General features: G+C 38.5%; 1 protein-coding gene across 2 annotated transcripts in view; it reads left to right on the forward strand.

Moving 5' to 3' along the window:
• The window catches only part of TBC1D4 (TBC1 domain family member 4), a 208,034-nt gene that overhangs the window by 130,203 nt on the left and 62,089 nt on the right, over positions 1–15,742 (forward strand). For both annotated transcript variants that reach the window (XM_023186267.3, XM_023186275.3), the window contains exons 4-5: positions 2,692–2,796; positions 12,293–12,425. In XM_023186267.3, coding sequence (XP_023042035.1) covers positions 2,692–2,796; positions 12,293–12,425 — 238 coding nt within the window. The remainder of the gene's footprint in view (positions 1–2,691; positions 2,797–12,292; positions 12,426–15,742) is intronic.

A 15,742-nucleotide genomic window follows, 5' to 3' on the forward strand; every position in this document is an offset into this window, starting at 1 on the left:
TTTATTTATTTATTTATTTATTTATTTATTTATTTATTTATTTATTTATTTATTTAGAGACAGGGTCTTCCTCTGTCATCCAGGCTGGACTGCAGTGGCGTGATCATGGCTCATTATAGCCTTGACCTTTCCGGCTCAAGCAATCCTCCCACCTCAGCCTCTCCAGTAGCTGGGACCACAGGCATGTACCACCATGCCTGGCCACTTGTTATTTTTTTATTTTCTTAAATTTTTTGTAGAGACGAGGTCTCATTATGTTGCCCAGAATGGTCTTGAACTCGTGGCCTCGAGATCTTCCTGCCTTGGCCTCCCAAAGTGCTGGGATTACAAGCATGAGCCACCATGCTGGCCAGTTTTTGTACACCTTGTTAATTGTTTACCCCAGTCTCAGCTAATACAGTTCATATCTGATATTTTGTTTTAATATACTTTCTATTATATGGAGACATAAAATTACATTGTGTAGATAAAACTTTTCTACTCTAATAACTTTGTCAGCAGTTGACATAAGGAGGAATGTATTGTAAATTTCTAAATTCCTACTTAAAAGACACAGAAATTTTAACTGAAAACTATTTATTAAGCATTCTTGTAATTACCAGTTTACTGGTGGTCCTGGGAGATCGTAAGTGCTGTGAGGGCAGGTGTCTGAGGCTGTGGTGTCATTCTGTAGGACATCAGAGTCAGATGTACTCAGACAGAGCTTAACCCCGAGGTGTTCGATACATGTTGAATCAATGAGCACTTTACATGTGGTGGGCTTATGCCAAATACTAAAGAGAAAGTGATGTCTGAACCAAAGCAGTTCCTACCCCAGAGCACCAAGGGGCATCCTCAAAAGCTGTGCCTCCCACCCCACACCTCCCGAGCCTCCTGGTGAGAAAACTCTCAGTGTTCATTGGGCAGCTAAAAGAAAAAAAAATAGAAAGAAATAAAAAAAAGAACTAGCCAAACCAAAAATTGGAAATTCAGATACAATTTCTTGTTTCCCCTTTGTATGTTTTTAAAGTCAAGATGTGCATTCTGATATTCTGGTTCAGGAAAAGAAATAAACAGAAGCAGGAGGGATATCTGTGGAAAGCCCTGACTTTCATTGAGGTAATTGTCAGGTTTAGCCATCTGCTCCTCACTGAGTGGCTGGCCCTGCTCTTATTATGTCTTTCCAGGGAATTGAACTCATGTAATGTGGCTGTTTTCAGGAAGAGCCTGATTTTTAATAGTGCACACCCACAAATGCTTCTTTCTTCAAAATCTGTCGGACTGTTTGCCTGGCAAGCATGGGGACTACAGGAGTGGTTTTCTTTCCTGGAAACGTTGCCATTGCCTCAGGACTCTCCGAGCTAATGAGGTCCTGTGAATTTTTCCCATTTAGTACTAAGCGAGTAAAGGATATTCTTAAGTCACTAATAAATTGTACCAAATTGAGGCCCGTGTGGCTGGAGTTGTGGAGGTGAGAAGGGAATGCTATAGGAGATAAAGCCAGAGGAAAGGAGATGAGAATGGAAAGATGAAAATCGAGGTTGTGTATCTAAAGGTCATATGGAGGGCTGGTAGTCACCGTGCAAATTTAATCTGTATGGATATCATATCCATACAGATTGCTTACTTTCACCTCAAGAGTTGCAACCTCTCTGCTCTGTACTGACTTTTTCTTTTTACCAGAATTGATTTCCTTTTCTATTTCCATTGGATAGATTGAGCTTATTATAACAAAATAGGGGTTGCCATTTATCAAGCATCCTAGGAATTATATTTCTTAGTTCTAAATCTCGAACATTCCTGACAGTAGGTGCTGTTACTACTGGTTTATAATGAGAAATGGGTGCTCAGAGATAGTCATGAGCAACCCAGTGCAAAATCACATATCCCACAATTAGTTGAATCAAGATTTAAGCACAAATCTGACTTCAAAGCATGTTTTTCCTTTTCACTTGGATTTAGGTGATTTCAGGACAACTTTAAATTTTTTACCTACCTGGCTTTTCTAAGTACTATGCTTGCTATTAAGGTGTTGTCTATTTACCGGTATGTATACATTTAGACTGAAAGAAAATCACAGATGATTCTGATTTTTTTTTTTTTTAAATGAGATATAGAGGTTATTTAGCCCGGGTCCAGGAAGTACAAGGATTCGTCAGTGTGGATAATTGGCACCTGCAATAATTTCTTTAACGTATCAGTCTTTTAAGTGTGGCTCCTTGAGTGTCTGTAAAGAGACAAACATTCTAGTGATTTTATGCATACTTTAGGGAATTGCATGCCATTTAATTTGAGTATTGTCAGTATTAGTTTTTCTCAGATTCTTAGCCTCAGATAGATAAGAACAGTGTTTATGAGGAATATCAGACTGCCGTGCTAAGAAGACAGTAAATTGAAAACTCCATTGATTGCAGACATGGGTGGCATTTTATTACAAGACACAGTGGATCATACCATCAATATTTTTCCTCCTGTGGCCTTGAGTCGCAGAGTGTTTACCAGAAGCAAAACAGTCTGTGTTAGTCTCACCTTTTATTTTATGTATCAACAGGCCACTGTATGAGTTTGCTATGACATTATGTCCCCCCTTCATCACTGTGAAGAAGAAATTCATAGAACTGTGAAAGCAGAGAACTGATGTTGCTTTCCATATTGTTGATTAAAAGATATATTCCCATAAATTTTTTATTGCACTTCTTCCCCTCCATCTAGGGTATAAAGCATGTGGATCACTTTGGCTTTATCTGCCGGGAGTCTCCAGAGCCTGGACTTAGCCAGTATATTTGTTACGTGTTCCAGTGTGCCAGCGAATCTCTGGTAAGTAGTGTTATTGCTGTCTGCTTGCTCCTGCGGACACATCGGTCGAACAGAAGACTTGCCTGTTAGGAGCCCAGGTCTTGCAAAATGGCTATCTATGGGAAGAAGAAGGCATCTAGAAATATGTTTTTCCCCTTCAAAGCAGCACAGCAGTAGAAAAGCAAAAACAAATTGTCATGGTAAAATATATGCCTAGATACTTTCTTGGGTTTAATAAACCCAGTCATGGAAACTTGAGCATTTTTAAAAGGTAGGAAAAGACTAATAATAGGAGAAAAGCTGTTACTATTTTCATTGCTCATATGAGAAGATAAGGAAGGGCATTGATCTTTTATTTTCTTAATTGCTATAACATCACAGAATAGATAATGCTTATGTCAGCAGTATAGAGAGCTATTTTGGTTTTCTTCCTTTATTTTATTAGTCCCTTCTTCATTTTTAAAATATCATATTTGTTGTGGCCTTACTTTAACCTTCATTTTCTTCTTTGGCATTTAAAAGTCAGTTCTTATCTTTAACACTACCCCTCTCCTGCTCTCAACTAAAGGTAATTGGAGTTCAAGAGGAAACATGTAAGGCAGGCTTGGACATATATCTGAGTGGCTAAGAAATATGTTGACTTTTTTCCCCTCAAAGTTTTTACTTATTCTTGCACTTATGCCATCTCCCCATATCATTTTAACACAAACCTTTAGACTTACACATCACCATTTTTAGAAAAGTTTACAGAAAATTATTTTCTTAGACATGTGATCCTCCCAACCAGGATTTCTCCCAGGGAAACACATAAAACTTCGTTATATAGAAATCAGTCAGGCAGCATTGTCCTTGTGCCCTTGGCGCATATCACAATTATCCCTGCCCGACTCTTGCCTTACACGTTCCCAGTGTGGACACCGAGGTTAGAAATAATGAAGAAGTAGGAGTGAATTTGTTCAAAGGCACTTTGTGACCAGCAGCCTCTGGCCTTCATCTTTTTCTCTAAAAAATGTAAAACTCCCATCACTAACAGTTTCCTATTCTCGAGAGTTCCATTTGAGTTTTGTCCTTCCTCTAAATAACCATACATATGAAATATCCACATGTTGATATCCAGGGACTGTTGCTAAATAGGTTGCATTTAGGACTTGAGATAGAAATTTGAGATTATCATTGTGTAAATGACAGTGAAAGACAGGTTGGATAGAACCGGGGGAAGAAAAAGAAAGAAAGCCAAAGAAAACCGATGACCTAACATTAGAGAATGCCAACAAAGTAAGAGTTTGGTAGAAAGTCATAGCCTAGGATGTTATTCCACACACGCCCCGCTCCCCACCCATTCCCTGCACGCGCACACCTCACTCCTTCTCTGTGTCCCTCCTCTACTCTAGGGCTGATCTTTCTACCACGTTCTGGATCCCCTGCTCTGCTACCTTTCTAAAACCTATCATATACCCCATATGTTTTATTTTGGAAGCACCATTTACCTAACTTCTCTACTTAGAAATGCTAATGTATCTCTTTCACATTTTATATGCAGTTGTTCATCAAATCCTATTGACTGAAAGAGCAGAATGTCTCTTTTCTCCATTTCTCCCACTTTTCTTCTTTGCTGCCTGATTCTAGGCATTCATCTTCTTTACTTCGGCCCTTGTGTTAGTGTTAGTGTCCTAACTAGTAATCCTGCCGCGGGTTTAATTTGCCATCTCTTCATTTTCTACATTGTGCTAGAGTTTTATTTCTCACAAAATTTCCTCCTTGGAACCTGGTTTATGCCTCACTGTTAAGGGACAAAATCCAGATTGTGTAGCACACAGCGGGGCTCACTTCATTCTCTAGCCTCATCTGCACGTAGACTGGAATGCCATGCCCTTTCGTGACCTTTCTCACACACGCCGTTCGTCTTACAAGGTCTTCTCTGGGTCAGACCACAAAGACTGCTTTGATGGTTGGTGTGATACTGCTTTTAGTTTGACTTGCTACTGAAACCCACACATGTTGGTTAGTTCATGGGACGTAAGGACTTGAGTGAGAGGCTGCAGCTCTCTGAAGGCCCACTATGGCTCACAGTAGTACAGCTGAAACTTAGAGGTCCCCATTCACTGCATGGAGTGAGGAGTGTACCATGTCAGAGGATGCCAGAACCAGGGCGTGCTGCCTTTCATACTGTCCAGCTACTAAGCGAGGAGAGTATGCAGTGCTTTAGTTATCTCTTTTCTTTACTGCTTTTAATTTTGGAAGTGAAGCAAGCCTGGCTCTGCCCTACTATAACCTGAGTACCATTCCCTTTCTTTTCTATTGCATATTTTTCAGGCCCCAGCTTACATATCACATCCTACTGAAGTCTTTCCTGACTCCCTGTTTTGCAGGAATTGCCTCCTTTAGTTGCACTCTTGTTAGTTCTCTTACTATACTTTATTCCTAGGTCTCTAACAGTTCTTGCCAATCCCCACACTCACTCATCTGTTGTAATAACCACCTACTCTACTAGATTGTGAGTTGCACAGATTTTGGACTATCTCTTTTACATGTTGTGTCATGGAGGTTCTAGGATAGCAGGTGCTTGGTACTTTTGTTCTTTGAGTGACTGAATGACTGCATTACTCTTAACTTCAGGCAATCATTTTCTAGGTGCTGGTTAATCTGTGATCTCTGGAGAACTTGCACTAAAAGGAAAATGACGTAAAACTTTGTTACTTCTAATCCTTTTTACAGGTTTTGTTTTGTTTTTAGTTTTCAGTGTTTTCATTTTGCCCTCATGCATGTAGAATGAGTTTTGGAAACAGGGAATCACAATAGAAAGTCTGGGAACATGCTGCATTTTTCCACCTAGCGTGATCTGTGACTAAGGCAACAGACTTGACTGGCTGTGAATGCCTTCCTACTGCTTGAAGCTGTGTCAGAATCTGAGGTTTGGCATAATTATTCTTAAGAACAGGCCTATGCTAGGATCTTTCAAACCACGTTTAATTTTATCAGTAAGCATCTTAACTGAATAGTGAGGCATCAGAACTGCAAATCTTAAGAAAAATTAAACGTAAATCTCCTTCATAATGGAGGATTGCTTAAGGAGCTGATACATAGATCAAAACAAAGCAGTCAATTAAATATTATCAGTCTAAGCAGTGTTAGGAGTGATGTGGCTTGTGTAAGACAATGTATTGCAACACCACGCATGCTGATTTACCTTCTCTGAGTACCAAGAATGCACGATTAGCATTTTGTTTTGCTTCTTTGTAATAATTGCTGTGAATTTGTAAACAGGGTAGTGTTCTGACGGGCCCTGGAGGGCTATGCTGGAAGTTTAGATGATCAGTTCTTCCTTTTCTCCTCCCTTTGTCTCTCCTAACCTTCTCCCTTCTTTCCTTCTTCCTCCCTTCTTTCTCTCTCTTCCTTCCTTCCTCCCTCCTTTCTTTCTTTCTTTCTTTCTTTCTTTCTTTCTTTCTTTCTTTCTTTCTTTCTTTCTTTCTTTCTTTCTTTCTTTCTTTCTTTTCTTCTTTCGTTCTTTTCTTCTTTCTTTCTTAAAATAGTTGTAGGCAGGCAGCTTACTCTTGTTTAACCAACCCTTGAGATTTGTAGAAAATATTATTTCTTCAGAAGTGCTTTCTCTAAAATAGGGTTTAAAGAGTGTGAAGAAAGTACAGGTGGACTGCTACTTACAAATGAAGAAAATGTAAACTCCACAGATGCAGACCAAAATATTCAGGGAAAGTATAACCAAAAGACACCTACAGAACTCTCCACCCCAAATCAACAGAATATACATTCTTCTCAGCACCACATTGTGCTTCTTCCAAAACTGACCACATCATTGGAAGTAAAACACTCCTCAGCAAATATAAAAGAGCAGAAATTATAACAAACTGTCTCTCAGACCACAGTGCAATCAAACTAGAACTCAGGATTAAGAAACTCACTCAAAACCGCTCAACTACATGGAAACTGAACAACCTGCTCCTGAAGGACTACTGGGTACATAACGAAATGAAGGCAAAAATAAAGATGTTCTTTGAAACCAGTGAGAACAAAGACACAACATACCAGAATCTCTGGGACACATTTAAAGCAGTGTGTAGAGGGAGATTTATAGCACTAAATGCCCACAGGAGAAAGCAGGAAAGATCTAAAATTGACACCCTAACATCACAATTAAAAGTACTAGAGAAACAAGAGCAAACACATTCAAAAGCTAACATAAGGCAAGAAATAAGTAAGATCAGAGCGGAAGTGAAGGAGATAGAGACATAAAAAACTCTTGAAAAAAAAAATCAATGAATCCAGGAGCTGTTTTTTTGAAAAGATCAACAAAATTGATAGACCACTAGCAAGACTAATAAAGAAGAAAAGAGAGAAGAATCAAGTAGACACAATAAAAAATGATAAAGGGGATTTCACCACCAATCCCACAGAAATACAAGCTACCATCAGAGAATACTGTAAACACCTCTATGCAAATAAACTAGAAAATATAGAAGAAATGGATAAATACTTGGACACATACACCCTCCCAAGACTAAACCAGGAAGAAGTTGAATCTCTGGATAGACCAATAACAGGTTCTGAAATTGAGGCAATAATTAATAGCTTACCAACCAAAAAAAGTCTAGGACCAGATGGATTGACAGCTGAATTCTACCAGAGGTACAAGGAGGAGCTGGTACCAATCCTTCTGAAACTATTCCAATCAATAGAAAGAGAGGGAATCCTCCCTAACTCATTTTATGAGGCCAACATTATCCTGATACCAAAGCCAGGCCGAGACACAACAAAAAAAGAGAATTTTAGCCCAATATCCCTGATGAACATTGATACAAAAATCCTCAATAAAATACTGGCAAACCGAATCCAGCAGCACATCAAAACAGCTTATCCACCATGATCAAGTGTGCTTCATCCCTGGGATGCAAGGCTGGTTCAACATACGCAAATCAGTAAACATAATCCAGCATATAAACAGAACCAAAGACAAAACCACATGATTATCTCAATAGACGCAGAAAAGACCTTTGACAAAATTCAACAGCCCTTCATGCTAAAAACTCAATAAATTCGGTATTGATGGGACGTATCTCAAAATAATAAGAACTATTTATGACAAACCCATAGCCAATATCATACTGAATGGGCAAAAACTGGAAGCATTCCCCTTGAAAACTAGCACAAGACAGGGATGCTGTCTCTCACCACTCCTGTTCAACATAGTGTTGCAGGTTCTGGCCAGGGCAATCAGGCAGGAGAAAGAAATAAAGGATATTCTATTAGGAAAAGAGGAAGTCAAATTGTCCCTGTTTGCAGATGACATGATTGTATGTTTACAAAACCCCATCGTCTCAGTCCAAAATCTCCTTAAGCTGATAAGCAACTTCAGCAAAGTCTCAGAATACAAAATCAATGTGCAAAAATCACAAGCATTCTTATACACCAATAACAGACAAACAGAGAGCCAAATCATGAGTGAACTCTCATTCACAATTGCTTCGAAGAGAATAAAATACCTAGGAATCCAACTTACAAGGGATGTGAAGGACCTCTTCAAGGAGAACTACAAACCACGGCTCAACAGAATAAAAGAGGACACAAATGGAAGAACATTCCATGCTCATGGATAGGAAGAATCAATATCATGAAAATGGCCATACTGCCCAAGGTCATTTATAGATTCAATGCCATCCCCATGAAGCTACCTATGACTTTCTTCACAGAATTGGAAAAAAAACTACTTTAAAGTTCATACGGAACCAAAAAAGAGCTCACATTGCTGAGTCAATCCTAAGCCAAAAGAACAAAGCTGGAGGCATCACGCTACCTGACTTCAAACCATACTACAAGGCTACAGTAACCAAAACAGCATGGTACTGGTACCAAAACAGAGATATAAACCAATGGAACAGAACAGAGCCCTCAGAAATAATGCCACACATCTACAACCATCTGATCTTTGACAAACCTGACAAAAACAAGAAATGGGGAAAGGATTCCCTATTTAATAAATGGTGTTAGGAAAACTGGCTAGCCATATGTAGAAAGCTGAAACTGGATCCCTTCCTTATACCATATACAAAAATTAATTCAAGATGGATTAAAGACTTAAATGTTAGACCTAAAACCATGAAAACCCTAGAAGATAACCTTGGCAATACCATTCAGGACATAGGCATTGTCAAGGCCTTCATGTCTAAAACACCAAAAGCAATGGCAACAAAAGCCAAAATTGACAAATGGGATCTAATTAAACTAAAGAGCTTCTGCACAGCAAAAGAAACTACCGTCAGAGTGAACAGGCAACCTACAGAATGGGAAAAAAAGTTTGCAATCTACTCATCTGGCAAAGGGCTAATATCCAAAATCTAGAAGGAACTCAAACAAATTTACAAGAAAAAAACAAACAACCCCATCAAAACGTGGGCAAAGGATATGAACAGACACTTCTCAAAAGAGGACATTTATGCAGCCAACAGATACATGAAAAAATGCTCATCATCACTGGCCATCAGAGAAATGCAAATCAAAACCACAATGAGATACCATCTCACACCAGTTAGAATGGTGATCGTTAAAAAGTCAGGAAACAGGTGCTGGAGAGGATGTGGAAAAACAGGAACACTTTTATGCTGTTGGTGGGACTGTAAACTAGTTCAACCCTTGTGGAAGACAGTGTGGCGATTCCTCAAGGATCTAGAACTAGAAATACCATTTGAGGCCGGGTGCGGTGGCTCAAGCCTGTAATCCCAGCACTTTGGGAGGCCGAGACGGGCGGATCACGAGGTCAGGAGATTGAGACCATCCTGGCTAACACGGTGAAACCCTGTCTCTAATAGAAAATACAAAAAACCAGCCGGGCGACGAGGCGGGCGCCTGTAGTCCCAGCTACTCGGGAGGCTGAGACAGGAGAATGGCGTGAACCCGGGAGGCGGAGCTTGCAGTGAGCTGAGATCCGGCCACTGCACTCCAGCCTGGGTGGCAGAGCAAGACTCCGTCTCAAAAAAAAAAAAAGAAAAAAAAAAAAAGAAATACCATTTGACCCAGCCATCCCATTACTGGATATATACCCAAAGAATTATAAATCATGCTGCTGTGAAGACCCATGCACACGTATGTTTATTGTGGCACTATTCACAATAGCAAAGACTTGGAACCAACCCAAATGGCCATCAATGATAAACTGGATTAAGAAAATGTGGCACATATACACCATGGAATACTATGCAGCCATGAAAAAGGACGAGTTCATGTCCTTTCTTAGGGACATGGATGCAGCTGGAAACCATCATTCTCAGCAAACTATTGCAAGGACAAAAAACCAAACACTGCCTGTTCTCACTTATAGGTGGGAATTGAACAATGAGAACACTTGGACACAGGAAGGGGAACATCACACACCGGGGTCTATTGTGGGGTGGGGGGAGGGGGGAGGGATAGCATTAGGAGATATACCTAATGTAAATGACAACTTAATGGGTGCAACACACCAACATAGTACATGTACACGTATGTAACAAACCTGTACATTGTGCACATGTACCCTAGAACTTAAAGTATAATAATAATAATAAAAAACTTATAGGTCATTTGCGAAAAGTGATAGATTTTAGAAAATAAAGTATTTATAATTTTAGAAGTCAAATAAGTTTTTAGTAATATTTGTGTACAGGAGAAGTTGGTAGCTACATTTCAGACACCATGACCTCTTGTTTCACCCAGAAATAGTGAAAACATCAAAAGTTCAATATTTCTACTAGGTACCTTTTACAAGGCGGTATTATTAAATCACAAATAATTTATATGGAAGCTATTTATATTACTCGTAGATTGCTAACCCCTTCAGTGTTTAAAATAAATGAGAAACAAGAAAATAGAAATAAATGAACATCTGCACAGATAGCTTTTGAATGCATAACAAGGCAAATGAAATAAAAATGCAAAGTCATTAAAGATGTAGTCCTTTTATTTTGAAGAATTAGAAATTATTACTTTTTGCTTATAGTATAAAATAACATTTTGGCTGGGCGCGGTGGCTCAAGCCTGTAATCCCAGCACTTTGGGAGGCCGGGACGGGCAGATCGCGAGGTCAGGAGATCAAGACCATCCTGGCTAACATGGTGAAACCCTGTCTCTACTAAAAAATACAAAAACTAGCTGGGCGAGGTGGCGGGCGCCTGTGGTCCCAGCTGCTCGGGAGGCTGAGGCAGGAGAATGGCATAAACCTGGGAGGCGGAGCTTGCAGTGAGCTGAGATCCGGCCACCACACTCCAGCCTGGGCGACAGAGCGGGACTCCGTCTCAAAAAAAATAAAAAAAAATAAAAAAAATAACATTTTACGAAAAATTACTTTTATTAATGGAATGATAAGAAATTCATAAGCCTTAAGGTTGGTGATATAATAAAACATAATTGAATAATGACTGACCGCTTGGTGTTTGATCTCTTCTTTCAGAAATAGTAGAAGAATAGTCTCTGTTTATTTCAGTTTCCTCATATACTCAAATGTAGAAATAGATTACATTCTTTAAATAATAATTTATTCTTAAATCAGGCCATGGGGAAGGGGAAAGAGAATGTAAAAATGTGCTTACCAAGCATGGTAAATGGTTTTGAATATCAAAGCTAGTTCGGATGAGGCCCTTAGTGCTCAATGGCTCTGTCATGCAGGTTTCATAATTTGATCTAAGACCTACAGAGTGTAGGAAAATGACACTTTACATTTGTGATTGTTTACAGAACAGGAGATACAACCGAAAATTGGTTTAACAATGCATGGGGATGAGCTGCTAATTGGTTTCAAAGAAGCATCCAGGAAGTAAAAAGGCTAGATTAAAACTTTTTGACTAGGTCATGGATGAACAAAGAAGAAGTTAGCTGGTAGTTTGCAAGCTGCCAGTCTAACGGCGAGACTCAGCTGTTAGATGCCTCTGTGTAAGACCTTCTTAGTGTCACAAATCAGAAGTGGAATGATAATAAATCAGAAGTTACAGGGATAAGCCAGTGTTGTTCACAGACTTTCCCCACCATTGTTTAAATGGAACTTGTTTTTATACAGTGTACTTAACACTTTTTGTTTGCTTTTACACTAAAAGTAATGCAGAAGAGTAAAGTGCATAGGATACCTATTAACAAAGTGAATGTTGGACCTATTTTGTTGTTTCATATAAGTGGCAGACAAAACTTCCAAAAGGATCTTTATCTGATAAGCCATGTAATTAAACAGAAGGATTAGCTAATTAAACTCTCTGATGGCATAGCCCTCAATGCGATTTGAAAATGTCATTAAATTTAAATTAACAGAGCAGTATTATATTACACACATCGAAATAATCTTATTTCATCCAGCTTTCAATTATATGTATGAAACGTCTAACTCCAAGACTTAGTATTTTCTCTCGGCTAGCCTCTACTCTAGTCATCAAAATTCTATTACTTTTTATTTCATCAGCATCAACACAGGCTCACATTGCTGTTGAATTTTGAATGTTGCCATGCAAGCCAACTTTGTAGACCTGAGTTTTGTTTCTTCTTATAGGTTGATGAGGTAATGCTGACTCTGAAACAGGCCTTCAGTACAGCGGCTGCCCTGCAGAGTGCCAAGACGCAGATTAAACTGTGTGAGGCCTGCCCGATGCACTCTTTGCATAAGCTCTGTGAAAGGATCGAAGGTACAGTTTTATGTAGCCTTGGCAAAAGAGAAGTTTGCTTTGGCACTTGGGAAATGAGAAAGTCCCTGTTGTCATTGAATAGTTCTTTGTTTCAATATGAAACAAGGACCCAAAGAATCATTTCTCATGTTCACTCAAACGAGTGTGCTGTCAGTCTCTGCTAGGTGCTTCACACACTGTCTCTGTCTGTCTCTCTCTCTCATTTTTAAAGGCAAACTCAAGAAGGTATTTGTATTTCCCACAGTTTTTAAGACTGCTAAGTACATGGTGGGAACTGACCAAATATTTGCTGAATGAATGAAGGAGACAAAACCATCACAGAATGTCAAGTGATTATTTAATATTTCCCCTTTTCTCCCTTATTTGATGATGAGTTCCTATTCTAAAAATGTAGAACTTTAATGAAGCCTACTTGGCTTTTGAAGGACATTTGTCAATGACAGAGATAATAGAGGTGATCATATAAAGCAGTTTTTTAAAAAAATATGTTCTGAGAAGGAGTGAAGGGCATGAGAAAGAGATGATCCTGTGATTCCACTTCCTTTTCATTTCATTATCTCTTACTAACAACAACATGAAAAAGCTTGAAAACTACTATACAAGACAAAAAACACAATTTAATAAACACTAGTGAAATGTCTACTCTGGACCAGGCGATGTGCTAGGCACTGGGAGATGCAGAAATGATTGGGACATGGACTAATCCCAAGAAGCTTACAGTCTAGAGTGGGAGACAGGTATATTAGCAAATAAATGTAATTCGTTATGACAGGTGTTATAATAGATGGGAAGAGTGCAAATTAGTAATAAACATAGCAGAGATTGGTCTAGACACTGTAAATGCAAATCGTGATTTCTGTTCAGTAGGCAGCAGAATCATAGGCACAGGGCAGAATTAATGATGAATAACAGTATTCATTGAATATTTACACAGCTGTATGATCAAACACAAGTTTTTGTTTTGTTGTTTGGTTGTTTGTTTGTTTGTTTTGAGGCACAGCCTTGCTCTCTTGCCCAGGCTAGAGCACAGTGATGTGATTACAACTCACTGCAGCCTCTGCCTACCAGCTTCAAGCAATCCTCCTGCCTCAGCCTTCCAAGTAATTGGGACTACAGGTGTGTGCCACCACACCCGGCTAATTTTTTAAAAAATTTTTTGTAGAGATGGGGTCTCACTATGTTGCCCAGCCTGGTATCAAACTCTTGGTCTCAAGCAATCCTCCTGCCTTGGCCTCCCAAAGTGCTGGGATTACAAGCATGAGCCACTGTGCCCAGCCAAAGACTATTTCAATGTAATAGGTTTAAACAATTAGAATTATAATTTTGCAGAATGTACATTATTTTCAAACACATAAAGCATTTACAAAAATGGAACATTCTTAGCTGTGTGGTAAAGGAAGCATGTAAATCTGTGTGTCGGGGGGTGCCAGTTACTCAGGAGATGGTGTTGGATCAATTAGCAATCCAAAAGGGCAAAGATTGCTTATATTCATCCTGCTTAGTAATACATGCTAGACGGATCAAAGTCCTCACTGTAAACAAACAAAATATTAAAACTATTAGAAGAAAACAAGAAGATTATTCTTATTTCTTGAAGGGAGATTTATTAAGACACAGAAATTCAAGAACAATCAGAAGAAGATACTGACATATTTGACTTTATGAAAATTTAAAGTGTTTACATAACAGTAAATGTTTGGGAGTTATATGATCAGTAACAAACAAGGAGATAGCAGATTGGAATCCAGAATTTGTAAGAACTTTAACCTATAAGAAAAAGATTAAACCACGCAGTAGGAAATTGTATAAGTCATACTGAAAAATACTTCTCAGAAAAGGAAATTAAAAGTTCCAAGAATGGAAATGTAAGGATGCTGAACCTTACTGGATGTCAGAGAAATGAAAATGGAAACAATAAGATACTCATCAGGTTAACTGTTGGAGAAATTGTATGGTTGTGTAATACGTTTGTGTAATACTGATGGGAGTGGAGATTGCTACAGCCATTTTGGGGGGACAGTTAATATAAACTCATTAACCTAACATTGCACATACTCTGTTATCTAGAAGTTCCATGTCTTGATAAGAAAAACTCTTACATGAAAGTACAGAAGGTGACATTTAAAAGGTTTTCTTATTTGTAAATGATGGAAAATTGGAAATGATCTAGATGTTGATCAATGGGATAATTAGTAGTATATTCACATAATGAAGCAATTAATAGGAATGAATTGGAACTATATGTCAACATGGATGCATCTTAAAATTGTACTGTTGAGTGAAAAAATAATTTGCTTAATAACATATACAGCATATATTTGTATATATGGAAAAAAACATAGTATAATGCTGTAAATTTTTTTTCAAAAACTTTGATCTACACTCCATCTCTTTCAGGAAGACAGTGTGGCAATTCCTCAAGGATCTAGAGCCAGAAATAATATTTGACCCAGCAATCTCATTACTGGGTATATACCCAAAGGATTATAAATCATTCTGTTCTAAAAACACATGCACACGTATGTTTATTGCAGCACTATCCACACTAGCAAAGACTTGGAACCAACCCAAATGCCCATCAATGATAGACCAGATAAAGCAAATATAGCACATATACACCATTGAATACTATGCAGCCATAAAAAAGGATGAGTTTGTGTCCTTTGCAGGGACATGGATGAGGCTGGAAACCATCATTCTCAGCAAACTAACATAGCAACAGAAAACCAAACACTGCATGTTCTCACTCATAAGTGGGAACTGAACATTGAGAACACACAGACACAGGGAGGGGAACATCACATGCCGGGGCCTGTCGAGGAGTGGGGGTCTAGGGGAGGGATAGTATTAGGAGAAATACCTAATGTAGATGATGGGTTGATGGGTGCAGCAGAACACCATGGCACGATGTATACCTTTGTAACAAACCTGCATATTCTGCACATGTATCCCAAAACTTAGTATATGAAAGAACACAAAACTTTGATCTACTTTTAGATTTACAGAAGAGTTGCAGAGAGTTTCCAAATATTCCTTACCCCATTGTTTATAAGTAATATTTTCCTTTTTAAATTTTATTTTTCAAACCATACACTGTAAAATAAATTAGTTCTATGTAGGCAAAGTTATAAACATAGGAGTAAAGAAACAACTTTGTATTTCTGTTTTTAAAATTATTTAAACAGACTCTAGGTGTGTTTTAAAATATATTTTCTATTACAAAACAGAAGTTTTAAGTTCTCATAAAAGTAGTCAGTCTTTGTCAGAAGCTGGCTCTAAACCTATAGGGGAGCTATTACTTAAAGGATTCTGTGTAG

Source organism: Piliocolobus tephrosceles, chromosome X (genome assembly GCF_002776525.5).
Source record: "Piliocolobus tephrosceles isolate RC106 chromosome X, ASM277652v3, whole genome shotgun sequence".
Lineage (NCBI taxonomy): Eukaryota > Metazoa > Chordata > Mammalia > Primates > Cercopithecidae > Piliocolobus > Piliocolobus tephrosceles.